The sequence below is a fragment of the Sminthopsis crassicaudata genome, chromosome 1 (genome assembly GCF_048593235.1).
Source record: "Sminthopsis crassicaudata isolate SCR6 chromosome 1, ASM4859323v1, whole genome shotgun sequence".
Lineage (NCBI taxonomy): Eukaryota > Metazoa > Chordata > Mammalia > Dasyuromorphia > Dasyuridae > Sminthopsis > Sminthopsis crassicaudata.
The window spans coordinates 571,857,333-571,874,455 of NC_133617.1; the positions used below are offsets into that span (position 1 = coordinate 571,857,333).

General features: G+C 35.6%; 1 protein-coding gene across 2 annotated transcripts in view; it reads left to right on the forward strand.

The window, feature by feature from the left end:
- The window catches only part of HAPLN1 (hyaluronan and proteoglycan link protein 1), a 95,395-nt gene that overhangs the window by 46,839 nt on the left and 31,433 nt on the right, over nt 1-17,123 (forward strand). For both annotated transcript variants that reach the window (XM_074282148.1, XM_074282147.1), the window contains exon 2: nt 9,992-10,117. In XM_074282148.1, the coding sequence (XP_074138249.1) occupies nt 10,018-10,117 (100 nt within the window). In that variant the 5' untranslated portion in view covers nt 9,992-10,017. The remainder of the gene's footprint in view (nt 1-9,991; nt 10,118-17,123) is intronic.

Sequence of the window (17,123 nt, forward strand, 5' to 3'; positions counted from 1 at the left end):
TAATGTATGTATATCACAGCTTTAACTTATGAACAATAAACAGAATAAAAACAGTGCTTTGATTTAGAAGTTTATTGACTTTTTTTCAGTTTTCAAAGAGTGTTATGTAACAGTATTGTAAAGTTAGCTTGGGGGAGCAAGATTAACATCAACATTATAAATTAATCCCCCCCCCCAAAAAAAAAGACCTAGATTTGCTGGCCAATAAATAGTTTAAGCAAGCTTCAAAGAATCCATTGAGGGAATGAAGGATTTATTCCAAACATTGTTTCATATTCCTAAAAGACCAATTGCTATCACTTTCTAGCAAAAAAAAAAAAAAAAAAAAAAAAACATTTAACATGTTATTAAAATAGTTGTGATTGCTCTATTTTCTTTAAAAAAAAATACTTGTGAAATAATTTGCAAGAAGGGCTAGACCACAAATGTATAATAAGGCAGAAAAAATGGATAAGAATCCTGTTAAGAAAAACAATTTTGAAGAAGAATTAACAATGAAAGAAAGATAGAGTGAAGGGAGAAGGGGAGGAGAAATAGGACAAGAGAGGCATGCATGAGAATAAATAGAATAGAGAGAAAAGAAAAGAGAAAATGAAGCAGGAAGAAAAAACAAAGTTTGTGTAGAGAAGAAGAGACTAAAGATCTCTCTGCAGTAGCTGATACTTCTTGACCATCCCCTTCCTTCTGGTTATCCTCTGACCCCTTGGTCTTCCTGACTCTGTTCTGTAATGTTACTTTCCATATCTATCCAATCAGTTCTTCTCAGTCTCCATTGTTGGATCATCTATAGAGTGCCCCTCATAAGTGGTATATTCCTGAGTTCTATTTTGGACTCTTCCCTCTTCTCTCTATATATTTTCAGCTCCCATGAGTTAAATTATCATTTATATTAAGATGACTCCAGATCTATAGGCCTCATCTCTCTCCTGAACTCCAGGACTTCATCTCTAACTACTCACATGGCATCTCTACCTATTCCACAGTTAACTCAAGTCTAGTGAAATCAAGTCAGTAAATAATTAGTAAGCACTGTTAAGTGCTAGGCAATGGAGTGAAAGAAAAAAAAAAAAATATCCCCTGCTCTCAAGGAAGTCTCTGTCTAATGGAGGAGATAACATGCAAACAATTATGTACAAACAAAATATATTCAAGATATCTAAAACAGAACTCATTATCTGTTTCCATACACCTTACCCCTCTTCCTAACTTCCCTATTTCTTTTAAGACTACTATTCTTTCACTCACCTATGTTTATAATCTGAAAATTACCTTCAATTCTCTATTTTCACCCTTTCATCTCCAATCAGTTGCCAAGTCTTGTCTATTCTTCAATAGGTTTCATATTGTCCCTTTCTTTCTATAAACACCACAACTGTCCTAGTTCAGGACCTCCTAACTTTTCATCTCAACTAATCTCCCTATTTCTAGTCTTTTCCTTCTTAAATCTATCCTTCCACTCCTGCCAAACTTTTCTTCATAGACCACAGGTCTAACCATAGCGCCCCTTCTCAACATCCTTCAGTAGCTCCCTATCATCTTTAGTATAAAATACAAACACCTCTGTTTGACATTTAAATTTTTTCACAATCTGGCTCCAATCTATCTCTCTACACTTAAGTACACTTAGCAGGATCTTTTATACAGATATTTGCTTCTAGATTAACTGCCCTTCTTTACCATTCACTGAGAAAATAGTGATAGAATACTTGCAATGTTCCAAAGTAGAGGACAAGACCCTCCATTACACAAAAGAAAGTTCACAATATATATATCAAACAAAACACACCACAAGTGCTTCTAAGGATGTTAGCCAGTTCCTCATTACATTTTGAATAAAGAGAAAATATTAGCGACTAGACATGTGATTCCATTAGTATAGAGATCCCCTGATGAGGAAGATCTTTTACCAATGCATGTTCTAATCTTAAAGAGCACCCAGTAGCACTGAGAGGTTTAGTGATTTGAATAGGGTCATACAGTCAGTATGGGGCAGAAGCAAAACTGGATGCCAAATATTCCTGATTCTGAAGCTATATATCCACTCTTCCATGGCTTCCTCTCTAACATTCAGAGTGAAAAACAGAAAATCTTAACCTTAAACACTTTGGAAAGTTTGGTGAGGATTATAGACCTTTTTTTATATGTTTGCAAAATACTTTATATGTGTTATCTCATTTGATTTTGACTATCCCACTATTGAGGTAGGTGCTATTTATTATTCCATTTTGACAAATGGACACACTGAGGAACAAAAGATTAATGAGTTGTTCAGGATCCTGTTAGCTAATAAGTGTCCAAGGTAAGATTTGAAATCAGATCTTCCTGATGTCAAGTCTGGCACCTTATGCCCCTTGTCTCAGGTACCTAAGAAAAGATAGATCATTTACTCAAGAAACTCAGGATTCAAACTCATGTCCTTGGTTATAAATACAGTGTTCTTTCCACTATGCTATGGTATCAATTAATATAATTTTACATTTTTTACTTGGTCAGAGCTTTATTTCTCAATGAATATTTGGATAAAGAATTAATTTTTTAATACTACTCTTGTCATTTGATTTTGAGTATGAAAGAAAATCTCACCTTTGACCTTGTTTTAAAGCATATCATGATATGGAATAATGCAGATTTAAGATATTTCAGTGATTTATGACTATGAATTATAATTCAGGTGTTCCCATTATCTCAGTGACTAAGTGACTTTAGCATCCTGCCCGGCCCTCCTTATCACAACTGAAGATTGTAAATGACATTTGAAGCCTCAGGTAAAAACATTTTCTAGGTAAAAGTAAGTCCAAGCCTCACATACAACCCTTCAGAATGGACAGCATTATTACTTTCTCAATGTTGAATTTACTCTGGAGATGGATGTTTTATAGATTGACTGATAATTGACTAAAGCCCTATTTCTAGGTGTTGTTTTGTTTTTTGTTTTTTTTGGGGGGGGGCGTGTCATTCAGGGTTTTTTATTGTTTTGAAGGGTTTTTTTTTTGCTTTCTTGACTTAGGTGGGCAATTTGATGCTTGTCCTGCCAAGCTAGTATAGTCCATTTCACATCTGTCTTACTAAGGCAGATTGTTGGCTGTATGAAGCACTTACAAAGCATTGAATGATAAATGATTTCACTCTTAGTGCAAAACATTTATTTGATTTATAAATTCATTTGGCTCTTAAAAGCCTATTGAGGATTTTCTCTTTGGTATGTTCTCTCTCCAAGACAATGTTATTATCACCTGTTCTGAAACAAGAATGATATTGTAAGTAAGCCAGAGAAGAACTCTGCTATGAAAATAGCAGGTGTCAGACTAACTTTGCATACATAAAAAAGAAGCGTTTATTTTGTGGGTGATATGTGTGAATGCTCGCATGTTAAGGTAACAAACTATCAATCTCACTAAAAAATTGTGCCAAAATTATATAAATCTCTGTGTGTATTTATGTGTGGGGGTAGCTCTGGGCTGGGAATCAGGAAGAGCTGAGTTCAAAATACATCTCACTCACTTAGCTCTGTAACAATAAGCAAGCCACTTAACCTTGTTTGTCTGAGTTTTCTCAAGAGTAAAATGATCAGGAGAAGGAAATGGGACACCATTTCAGTATCTTTGCCAAGAAAACCCCAAATGGGGTCATGAAGAGTTAGACCTGACTAAGATGACCAGACAACATAATTGTTGCACTTTGACTTTGGTTCTCAGGGATGACCAGTTACATCAAAATGGTGATGTCTTGGCCTGCTAGTGAATTGGATTTAAATGAGGCTGGGCTGCTTAAAGTCACTAACCTCACTCTCTTCTCCAGAATCACTGTTATCAGAGTTCAGTGATGAAAGCATAGATAAACCTTACCAGTGAGGGCCTAGTAATATATATGGGAGGCTTTGGCTTTGGGCTTTTGATATTAAGCTAAGGTCTTTCCCAGGTCCCAGTTTGTCTGAGGCAACATCCATTCAATAGTTACAGCTCAGGTAAGAATTGAGGTAAAAGATTTTACTTTGCCTTCACAAAAGAATCAATCCGCAAAGGGAAGCCCCTCAGAGTTCTTGGCCAGAACAGAAACAGTTGATATTTACACTCACTCTGAACTATCAAAACCCAAACAATGAGCAAGTGAGGGTCAGACTAAGACCTATTATTGGCCAAACAGTGAGAGCCAGGGTGGCTTGGGTTTAAAGACATAATCAATAGCTCCATTTGAATCCTGATGGGCTTTTATCAGTTTGGTTTTCTAGAACTGTATTTCAAGAAATCATAAGTGAAAACTACATGAGACAAAAGAGTTATTTGTCCCAATTTAAAAAAAAAAATTAAAGAATAGGGAAGAAAAAATAGCACCTAAGCCCAAGATTCTTGGAAAGTATAAGTGATCAAAATTATATTCCATTGGACAGAGGTCTTATATGTAAGGGTGTGATTTCCTATGTGCACAGAAGAAAGAGCAAGGAGGAGGAGGAGGACAAAAAGGAGGAGGAGAAGGAAGAAAAAGAAAAAAATAGTAGCATTGCCCAACTGGGACTAGTCTGTTGGGTCCCCCAGGGTAGCAGCTACTGCTACTCACATATCAAATAACAGCAGCAACAAATGTATGAATGTATAGAGCTAAAGATTGGACTTCTGACTGCATTAATATAGAAAGTTACAAGGAGAGAAATCTCCTTCTACCAGTGTCGACACTCTCTACCAATGCAGGTTGTCACCTTCTCTGCCATGCATAGCTGGCATTTCCTAAAGTACTAAAATATTAAGTGATTTGCCCTGGATCACATAGATGCATCTGTCAAAGGATGAACTTGAATCTAGGGCTTTGAAGTTAATGCTTCCTCCTCATCCTCTCTTTCTTCCTCTTGTTTTTTCCTGTTCTTTTCTTCCCATTCCTCCCTTCCCTTCCCATTTTCTTTTTCTCAATAAATGCATACATATGTATTGTATATGGGTATATATAAGATATATATAACTGAAAAATTAAAGGATTGAATTCTTACTTCTAGGGGGGAAAATGAGTAATTTCTAATAATATCAGTCAATCGGTAAGAAGACCACAGGATTTAGAAGTAGAAAGTATCTTCAAGGTACTGTAGCTGTAAACTTGAAAAAAAAAAAAAAAAGGATGATAAGACCTACAGTGTAGCATAGTGGGAAGAGGTTGGAATCAGGAGACTTGGATTCCAAAGACCTACTAACGTCCTAAGATATGGGATATTGGATCACACATCTTATCTCTCGTTTCAATTGAACAAACCTTTTTTTTAGACTTCTTCATTTTTGTCTCTGTAATCCCAGCACCTAGAACAGTATTTGTTACATAAAAACATTTAATAAAAGTTTATTTATTGATTTATTTACTATATATAAATCACCGAAGTAGGAATAAAAAAATTTAAAAGAGCTCAGTCTTTGTTCTCAAGGAATGTCCCACCTAAGTCAAGATATTTTAGTGGGGGCGAGGGGGAAGAGAGGGAGAAGGAGGTTACTGGATTTGTGGTTTCATTAACATAGAGAGTTCCTGTGAAGAAATCTCCTTTTAATTCAGAACAGTAGCTGCTCAACAGCATATACCTACCTATGGCCAGATACAGGATTGCTAGAGCAGTTCTGCATCTACAATGCTGGGTTGCCTCCTTCCCAGGGTTGTTGTAAGGATCAAATGAGATAAGGAATATAAAATCACTCTGTCACAGTATGCAAAGAGAAGCTCTAAGAAAGCATCAATCTGTCAATTCAACAGACATTTATTAAGTGCTCAATATATGTAAAGCATTGGAGAAAACAACAAGTATCAAAGTCTTCCATGTGTGATCTTATTTTGACCCCACTACATCCTTATGAGATAGACTAGACACTGATGCCATTTTGCAGATAAAGAAACCAAGACAAAGAACAACATTCACAAAACTAGTCAGAAGCAGAGCCAAGAATAAAGCTAATATATTTGGATTATTCAGAAAAACCTGTTTCTTACATTTATTATTTGTGTAACTATAGACAAATCACTTAACCTCTCTGAGCTGTTGCCTCTTCTATCAAATGGGGACAATAATACTTCTAACTATTTCATGGGACTGTTGTATGGATTAAAGGGGATGATGTCTGTAAAGTGCTTAGAAACCTTATAAATATCTTCCATTATGATTATATCCTCATTTTGTCATGGTGTCTTTCCTCTACCTGTTGGTAAATTTTCAACAGTAAGAACTTTTTTCATTCATCTTATGGATTAATTCTTGATCCATGGACTTCAAAGTGACCATCACAGTGAATAAATATGTCATTTATGATCTTATTCAATTATAACCTTAGTTACGAGGATATCCCAGCTTCAATATTCCTTCTGATCAAGTTGGTATTTCTTTTAGCTCCCCAACCATTCTTCTTCCATGCCATCAGAGCTTACTCTAAGCTAAATTCTTTTTTTTTTTTTTTTTTTATTTACAAGATAAAATTGCATGGGTAATTTTTCAGCACTGACCCTTGCAAAACCTTCTGTTCCAACTTTTTTCCTCCTTTCTCCCACCCCCTCCCTGAGATGGCAAGTAGACCAATACATGTCAAATATGTTAAAGTATATGTTAAATGCAATATATATATATATATATATATATATATATATATATATATATATATATATATATATATATATATATATATATTATACAAGAAAAATCTGATTCTAAGCTAAGTTCTTAAGAGGTCAAAGTTTGTCTTTATCACACTCTCTCTTTCTTTTCTTTTCTGTTCTCCTCTCTGACCTCAGGCCTATCATTTGTTGCTCTATGAGCAAAGTTCCCTTCCCCATGTAGGCTACCTAAATAGTGCTGTCTTCCTGGGGAAAACAGCATATTTCAAAAGTGTACCTTCTTATTCTCTATCATTATAACATGCCATCTCTCCTACACTGCTCTCAGCTATCTGGAGGAGGAAAGCAACTTTTAAACTAAATCATCCTAAGGTGTGAATGCATAACAATAGCACATTATGTACTTCCTTATTTGATATATTTTGATTTTAAATTACAACTCTTATAAAACCAGTGGAATGAATCTCTAATAGTATAATTTCAGAAATTAATATTGGAGAATAAGAGTAATTTTTGTAGCTATTGAATCATACATGGAGATCATATACCCATCTGGATCTGCAAGTCATGTTTCATCTCATCTGGCTTTTTTCATGTCCTTATCATCTCTCAGAATATCCTTTCTCCTATTCAATCACTCTAAATTCTATACTTTCCTATTTCAAATATTTTCCAAATTCTTTATTTCCAATTCAAATTTCACTTTTTCCATTTCATTATCTATGGAGTTTCTTTTGGGATATAGGCAGAAAAGAGTGGAAGTTGGGGGGAGAGAGGCAGAAATAGATGTAAAGTAGACATGCTTTAAAATTTAAGAAGCTTAGCCACATAAGCTTGAGCCCAGTTAAGGGCACACTGAAGAAAAAAAAAAGAGCCAACAGACCCGTTATAAGTCAATAAATACTTGTTGATTTTATGATATCATAATCATGAAAATCAATGGCATTTTTATGTTCTTGATATCTTTGCCAAATCAATTTCTTCAGTCATTCAGTCTATTCACTTTTGAAATAGAGTAATATTGGTAGTATCTATCTCAGAAAGAGATAATATCACTTACCTGCTTCTGATTCATCAATCAAGTTATAACTTCTCATTGCCTCCAAACAAATATTTAATTGTGGGATAATTCACCATATGTGTGTGTGTGTGTGTGTGTGTGTGTGTGTGTGTGTGTGCGCGCGCGCGCATGCACGCGCTGGGAGCACATGCATGCCATGGACCTTTTGGGAATCTGGTGTAACTTCTGGACCCCTTCTCAAAATAATATTTACTGCTTACATTCATAATTGAAGGAAATGCGAAATGCAAGTTAAAAATAGTGAAAATAAAAAATGTCATTTTGTTTCCCCATTCCTGAAATCTACTCACAAACATCTTGGAGAGGACCCTGTTTTACAAGTTACTGATAAGTTGCTAGATCTGTATCATTAGAGGGAGATTTCACATAGGGAGTTCACTAAACCTGCAGTCCCAGCTCCCTTGACTTGACAAGATTTTTGTAAAGCTCAAATGAGGAAAATACTCTAAGCTTTTAAATGTGCCATGTACATATTGGTTACCATTATTTATGATCTGTCTCGTATTCGGACTGTGTCTGTCTGATATCCCTGGCTAGAGAATAACATTCATAAGAGCAAAAGCAAGACTTACCACCATATTTTATACATAATAATTTACATAAACTTAATCAATTTTAAATGAATTAAATTACCACAAATAATAGAACTTTCTAAAAGAAACATGCAAATTAAACATTTGAAAATGAAACTAATTGAATCCATGAAAAATTAAAACAGGTGATATTCTGAAGTCAACACACTTAGTCCTCTAAGAAAGTCTGTCTTTGGCTTCATTATCTAACTTTAATTTCTATCTACCATAGATGGTTAACATTTTCAGGTTTTTAAGTAGAAGAAAGTTTCAGAAGCAATCTTCTGCATACATCAGGCACTTAATAAGTATTGGCTTGCATTATAGAAGAAAATCCTGTAACTTAATTTAGCCCATGGAGAAACCTGAAAAATCTTGTGGGAAAGTATAATTGCCACATCACTCTTGACTCTAGAGGCATTACTTGGCCAGACTTCTAGGAAACAGATCTTTGAACTTAACTTTGTGCCTTAGATTTGGGGGTTCTTGGACAAAAAAAAATGGAAATACAATTTAGTGCTGGATGAATTCTGTTTGAACAAGAGAAATCACTTTCTCATTTTTTTATGACTGCATTACAATGTGAGAGAAAAAGTAGAAGAAAGATAATATCTCTTCTAAGGGTGTTTCAACTTTTATATTATAACAGAAGTGAACTGGATTTCACCATGCTAAAAAAGAAAAAAAAAAAAAAAAAAAAAGGTTGGGGAGGATGGAGAAGGCAAATCTCATAGCATTTTGCTAATTCTCAGAGTTTTTTGGTACAGTCCTTTGCCTCCAAATGAATGGGGGAGGGGTAGAAATCCTCTTTCAATATGACTATAAGTATCATAAAAAGAGAACAACCATAAAAAGTCTGCCCCTTCTGTCCCACCTCAGGTGTTGCACTTCTTGATCTATTCCAAGTCCTCATTTGCCTAATTACTCCTGCCAGCCTGGCAGAGATTTTCCCTGCAGCCTCAGCTCTGCTCACTGCGGAGACCCTACCTGGCACATGCACCAAGTTGGTGCGTCAGCATTTTAGGTAGAAATGAATGAAAAATCAATCAGTGCAGCTGCAGTGGCAGCATGCACAACTCCAGCATAATTTGTGTATGATTTTTCAACCATTCACCATAGACTCAGTTTTTAAGATGGTAAGTAAATTTGTGATTTAAAAAAAGGGTTGCTTGTCCTCAGGCAGATACCTTTTGTCCTCTTTCCTACTTAGTCCTAACTAACTTAACATCCTGTTTAGGGAGTCAGCTTAATCAGCTGTCCAGGTACATGGGAAATGTCATACAAATGTTATTCACTTGCCCTGAATTTTTATTTATTTCTCCATCAGACTAGGTGCTAAATGAGCAAGTATGGATTGACAAAGTTGTTTTTTCAATTCCATATGTAACAGATCTAAAGCAATTAAATAAAACCCCAAAGACATAACAACACAGGATTTAAAACAGCTCTCTCTCATCACAGACCCATCCTGTTTGTTTAACTCCCTGTAACTCTCTGTGTGGAAAGACAGCATTCTGCATTCCCAGATGTATACTTCTGCAAAGATAGAGTTAAACACCATTTGTTCTCTGGCTTCACCCACTAGGAGTGGGGGGGCTGAAGTTGTGAAAGCTGCAGTCTTCAGCTCTCCCAGGACAGCTCCTGTAACTTTCTGAGCAGATTGGGTTAACTATTTTTATAGAGCCATTATAGGATGATAAGTTGTGCAGTGCAACCCTATAAAGGTTTCCCAATTTCACTAGCCTGTTTGTATTTGATGCCCTCACAGTGAAGAAGAATCTCGTGGCTGTCAAGATGAAGAGTCTACTTTTTCTGGTGCTGATTTCTCTCTCTTGGGCTGATCATCTTACTGACAACTACACTCTGGAGCATGACAGAATTATCCACATCCAAGGTAAGAGACACATCATTTTGACTCACTTAGAAGGAGTTGAGATGCTGGCTTAGTGTGGCTTGATTTTCATTTCTGCTGCATTGACTCCTCTACCCTTTACCCTTCCCCCACTAGGGTATATGTGACCAAATACTGCCCTCCCCACATCTCAGTCCTTCCCATTTGGTTGTTTTAGTTCTGATAAGAAAAACTGAATAATTAAAGTTATGCAGCTTAATTTGTATCCAAACTACAGTAAGTTGGTGCTATACTGCCAGACTTCTAAGTGTAACTCATTTTCTAAGTAGAGAAAAGTGCATGGAGTTTACTTCAGTGCATTTTATTGTAGAATAGATATGATGAAAAAATTTAGCTCAGGAGAGCTTAAGAATTGCATGTAGTGCTGGCCGATTGGCTACTTCAAAAGGAAAAATGCAAACAAAAATAAAAAGCAAATAAGTTTAGGTACAGAAGAAGTAGCTTACCCCAGAATAAATGGGCCCCTTTTTAAAGCTTGGATTCACATATGCCATTCTATTGCCCCTGCATGATCCCGATGACTTCCTTTGCATCTTCAAGCTTATAACTGTGGCAGGATAGGAGGCTGCAGTACAATGCAGCTATTTTCTCAGTCCCAGCTTCAGATGAGGGTCATCCTGCCTGAGGAAAGTGGAGACTTATGCAATCAGAACAGGCAGAACCAAAGGAGCTGAGGTTTTCTTGCCTTCCATCTCCAGGCTGATGAAGTAAAAAAGGGAAAACTGAGTTTGTCCTTTTAAAAGGTGTGATAGTGTTTATTCTGGGTATGTGGTTGATTCAGTTTTTGAGGAACTGAATTGCAACCTATGCTCTGAGTTTTCAAATAGGCATAAAGCACTAAGTTTTGTTTTCAAGGTCACAAGTGTAGTTTTGGAAAATTGTGCTCCCTGCAAAAAACCCCGTGTTTTGAAGGTCAAATGGTAGAGTAAATGTAGCTGAAAGTATCCTCTCTAACCTGGGAGCTGTATGTACTATGACCATGAAAAAATAAATTAAAAATCACTCTCAATTTGACATTGATTAACAATTGTGGATATATTTCGTTCAAGTACTTCCATCCTATAAAGTTTCCAAGAAATTTTTCCCTGAATCTTGAGAGGAAAATTATGTAATAGAAAATGTTACTTCCCCAATTGCTGACTCAGCTTTTTCCTTTAACAAATGCAGAGAAGTTAAAGCTGTTTGTCTAACACTGAGTTGGGTGGTTATAAACCAAGTGTGCCAAGAGGTTTATGATAGGAAGTTGTGTCTCTTACCTTTTGTTCAAAGGGATGAATCCATCCCAGCAGATAGGTAAACCAAAGTTTAACTATAATAGCAATTCAAATTAGGTACTATTTCTTTCACACTGTCTGCTGCTTTGTTTAAATTCCACAAGTAATTTAAGAGTATTATCAAAAACCAAAGTATGAGAGATTAAAATGAAAAGCAAAACCATTACAGGATTATATTGTCCTTGGTGGGCCCAGATTCAAATTACACAATAAGAACTGTATCTATTGCTGTGAATTGTACTTTCCTTTCTTAAATTCTATATGATACAATCTGCTACTAAGTAAAGAAAAGGATTTTTTCAATGGATAGTAGCTCAGCAGTCCAACAGTTTAGAGTGTTTTGTGACATGTTTCTTCATTTTCCTTTGGTTATACAATATCTTAGAAGACACACTGACTGAAGAGTCCCTCAATCTTTGGGATAATGCTTCTTAGGGATGGTCTAAACAAGAGGACCCAATCCCTTTCAATTCTGTGACTCTGATTCTGTGAATATGAGTGGGGGCCAGTTGTTTTGTGGGAGTGGATCCCAGGATTATGGCTCTGTACCCCAAAAGAAAAACTCTACACAAGTATCTAGTTCCATTCCAACTATTTTCCAAATGACTAACAGTGAATTGTTTCCCCATGTCATAGGTTTCAGAACAGATTTACATATTACTCAGCACTTCTTGGAAACCAGACTAACGGATTCTCAATACTATGTTTTTGTTTTTAAAGCTTAATAACAAAGGACAAATTAAAGCAAAGCACATCAAGGCACTGGTCATCAGCAAAACAGAACTGTATTTCCTTTTTGCTTTGCAGTCAGTAGGCATTTATAAACTTCTATTTTCTTAAATTGAACTGAACTATCTACTCAGTATCATATATTCCCTTATAAATTTGAGATATATGACCTAAGTAAAATAATTCTTCAAAGAAAATCTGAATCCCAAATCCCCCAGGTATAAGAATGTGTAAAATCTCCCAAATTAATGAAAAACTGCCTCTAGCACATATGTTTAGTAAATGCTTGTTGACTGACTGACTTACTGATTGTACAAAGAAACCTTGTAGAGAGCTATGAATACAAAATTGAATCAATAGTTCTGTAATGATAAAGGCAATGTAAATGTTATAAGGTATTGGGGAACTATGTTTAATAATTACCAAATTGATAATAAAGTGCTTTTAACCACCCCCCCAAAAAAAGACCTTGTGGAAAGAGTATATCCCCTGGTTTGAACTCAAAGGACATGGGTTCAAATCCCCACTCTACTACATTCTATTTGTATGATGGTGGCAAGTTAATTAAATTCTCTGGGTCTCAGTTAATGGGTTAGACTAGCTGATCGTCAAATCCTTATCAACTTAAATGTTATTATTCATTTTTATTATTACTTTTGGTACTTGATAAGCCAATTGCTCTCAGTGGTAGAATGTAAATTATGCCATAGCAGAGTGATTTTGTAGAAAGAACACCAGATTTGAGGTCAAAGATAGAGGTTCCAATTCTGACTCTGTTCACTATATGCCCTTAGGCAAGCATCTTCACCTTTGAATCTCATTCTCTATGCCAGTAAAACATGGAGATCCTAAATAGATTCTAGTTCCCCTTGGCATCCAACAATATGAATATTTCCTAATTCTGTGCAATACAGTCCTATATCACAGCCAACAGGAATTGCCCAATGATTCTTCACAGTTTTAGGTCACTTCCAGTTCATTTTGCCGCACGTTTAATCTGACTCATGTCTGGAAGACCAAAGGGATACTTAGGAGATAATTAAAAGAAAACTAACCCTGAGAAAGAAAATTGGGAAATAGTTCTAAAAGGCAGAGTCAGTATCAAAAAAACCAAAGAAGATAACTTCCTCTCCAACTCCTAGGACTTTTTTCTTGAATTTGGTTTTCCTATGCATAGATAAAGAAAAGAAAATAAATTCTAGATGAAATTTGGGGGTTTACACCTTGGGGAAGGGGTTAAATTGCATTGACTTTTAAAAAATTAGTTTCATACCTGAGAAAATAAATTTCTTCCATTTCCTACTGGTATCATTTAAAGTTCCATGATTTTATTGTCATTCATACCTTCTACTACTCCACCCCAAATCTCACCCCCAATGCTGGAAGTAGTGGTTCTTATAATAAATAACTTCAGTTAACATTGTTGTTACTCTTTCAGTAAATAGAATTTTCTGGAGGGTTTTTCAAACTTATTTCTTCAAATACAAAATTATAGTGAAAAAAAATTCTGCTAGAGTTACACATTTTATTCCAGTTCAATTCAAATCTACAAATTAAAAAATTACTGATCCTCTTCAGTTATCAAGCAAACATCAGTGAAACAATTTATGTTCACTTTTTAAAATAGAGACCCCAGATGTGCAACAGAGAATCATAAGGATTCTTTCCCATGCATGGAGTGGAATCAGACTTAGCTTTGAAGTCTTGATAAGTTGGTACCTGGGTTTTATCAGAAGAAAAAGAAACACACAGGATAATTAACAAGAAAACATATATTTTAAAGCAATGTTACTAATGAACTATAGCTTTGTTCATTGAATTCTTATAAAAATGAAGTTAGCTGTTCTGATAAGCTCTCTCTACCACCAAAAATCACCTATTTTTAGTTGCACTTTTTAAAAATTCCTCAAATGATAAAATTATTGTTGTTGTTCACTCATGTCCAATATTTTGTGATCTCATTTGGAATTTTCTTGACAAAGATACTGTAATGGTCTACCATTTTCTTCTACAGTTCATTTTACAGATGAGGAAACTGAGGCAAATAAGACTAAGTGATTTGCTTAGGGTCCATTAGCTAGTAAGTGCCCCAGGGTAAATCTGAACTCAAATCTTCATAATTCAGACCTGGTATTCTACCCACTTAGCTGAATGCCCAAAAGAGGTCTAGAATCTGACCACAAAGATATTTCTATGTTTGGCAGCAAATAAATAGCTAAAATTCTGGCACCAAAAAATCCAATCAAACAAATTGAAAAACTTTCTCCTGTTTTAGAATTGCAACCTTGTTCTACTTTCACCATTTTAGGTAAAGAATATTCAATCTGGTCTGAAATTAGATTTTAAAAGTATCAAAGGTCAAAAGTATCACAGGGATCATCTCTAAGCGATATAGGATTGTGACTCATGAGCTTTTCCAAGTTTCAGTTGTCAACTAATGGGCCTTTGCTTAATGCCTACTAGATCCAACACATTATCATAAGTCCTTTCAATGGACAGTGGCCTGTGAATATCAACTAGACTTTGTTTGCATCTGGCTGAGAGATGTTTGAGGAGGAGATATTTTAGACTCTAGTAGCACTCAAATCATGTCTGAACAGGGCCAGGATCCCCCACACCAAATTCCTTGAGTCTTCTGAATGTCTGTGGAGCTGGGAAATAGTAAACTTTCAACTAGACATGTATATCTATAAGAGATATTGGATTTGTATTCAGTCTCTGCAACACTACCCTGCACCTTATGTAATAACTGCAGAGTAGGAATCCTGTGGTGCAGAGAGCAGATCAAAAGAAGGGGAGGGGATTTAATAATGCATGACTACAAGCCATCCACAGAGCCAAATGGTGAAGATAAGAACCATTGCACCATCCCTTTCCCACTCCCCAAATCTATTTTTCAAGCTTATCTGACTCCTGTTAAGAACAGCCTTGCAAGCAATTCAGCAGACCCTCATGTGGGGGGATGGAGGTGGACAAGGTCAATCACTGTCTTTAGATATGCTCCTGTGCTTCCCCACCAGCAAGGGGTTAAGTGGTATATTTGATGGGAGGAGTTTCCTATATCAGCCACACTCTTCTCAATGAGTAAGTAGGTTGGGAGTTAAGGAAGGGAAAGGAGAGAAGAAGCAAGGATCCTAGATCTAGAAGAGACTTTAAATACTTCATTTTACTTTTTTAATTATTTTATTTTTCAATTAGCAAGCATTTATTTTCTTTTTTAACCCACTCACTGGGAAAAGAGAAACAAAATAAGTACTACAAATATGTATAGTCATGCAAAAACAAATGCTCATGTTGGCCATGTCAAAAAAACACATCTCATTCTGCAATATTTAGTCCATCACCTTTCTTTTGGGAGGTATCTCTGTCCTCTGGAACCATGGTTCATCATTGCATTCAAGCCCTTTTATATAAGGAAGCTAGGGCTTAGAGAGGTTATACAACTTGCCGTTCAGGAGCTTCAGAGATACTGATTCTAGAACCTATGCATTTTTCCACCATCTCAAGAAAGGACTTTTAAGAGAATGAAGCTACAGTGACCTGAGACCCTCAGATCCCTTTCCTCTTCTGTTTTTTGCCACACTGATGTAATTCTTTTCTGAGAAAGATACTAGGAAGAGTGACAATTCTATTTATCTCCTTTTTATTTTGTTGTTGTCGAGTTGTTTTTTAGTTCTGTACATGGTTTATGATGCTATTGTGGGGTTTCTTGGCAAATATACTAGAGTGGTTTGCAATTTCCTTCTCTAGTTCATTTTATAGATGAGGAAACTGAGTTAAACAGGGTTGAGTGACTTGTCCAGAATCAAACTAGTAAGTGTCTGAAGCCAAATTTGAATTCAGGAAGATGAGTCTTATTGCAGGTCACTGTGATGTGTGTGTGTGTGTGTGTGTGTGTGTGTGTCTTTCTCCACATACATATGTGTATACATGTATATGTGTATAGACACAAATATACTGGTATGTGCATATAATTTCTCCAGTAGCCATGTATGGTTCTGAAAGTTGGATTGTAAGAAAAGCTGAGCGCTACAGAACACTTCAAATTGTGGATCTGGAGAATTCCTTGGATAGCAAGGAGTTCAAGTCAGTCAATAACTTAGTGAAGTTAATTCAGGATTTCACTGGAAAGTGAAATACTCAAGTTGACGCTCAAATATTCAGTTCAAAGCTGAAGCATAATGAGAAGACAGTACTCATTGGAAAATATCCTGATGTTGGGAAAGATTAAAGGCAAAAGGAAAAGGGAATCACAGAGGACAAGATAGATAGATAATAAAATAGGAAAACAAACATGAATTTGTACAGATTTTTGAGTGAGAGAATATAGAAGGAACTGACATGCTGTGGTCCATGGGATCACAAAGAATCACAAACAATCAAATGACTGAACAAAAACCAGCAACAACATAAGTGTGTACATATATATAAATGTATAAAACAGATTTAACATGTGTGTATTTGGTGTTCTATAGATAGAGGCATGTGTAGAGATATACATGCATATAAAATAGCTTATTCTCTAGATTAATATATGTATGGATTGATAGATAAAATAATTACAGGGGAGTTAGCATCTACTTTATATGGTATTTTGTATTTATATGTATGTATGTGAATATGCATGTATAGGTATGGTCCGGTAATTCCATGACATAAGAGACTTCTCATTGAGTATATTTCCTCATCTAATGAAGGCTGTCACTTTATCTTTAATCAAGAGTCTTAAAATCTAGCCTAGAGAACTGAGTTATTAAGTACTATGTACAGGGTCACACATCCAGTAGGTATCAATATTAAGACAATTCCAAGTCCTTTTATACCTTTTAAAATAAATGTTTCTAGATGTATATAAATAAACACAAACATATGACAAAAGCAAGAAAGAGCAGATGTGGAATCTCCTTGTTCATAATAAATAAGCTTTATTTATTTCCTTGTATCTCCTTCAGGAGATATTCTTCCAATAACTTTTAAAACAAGTT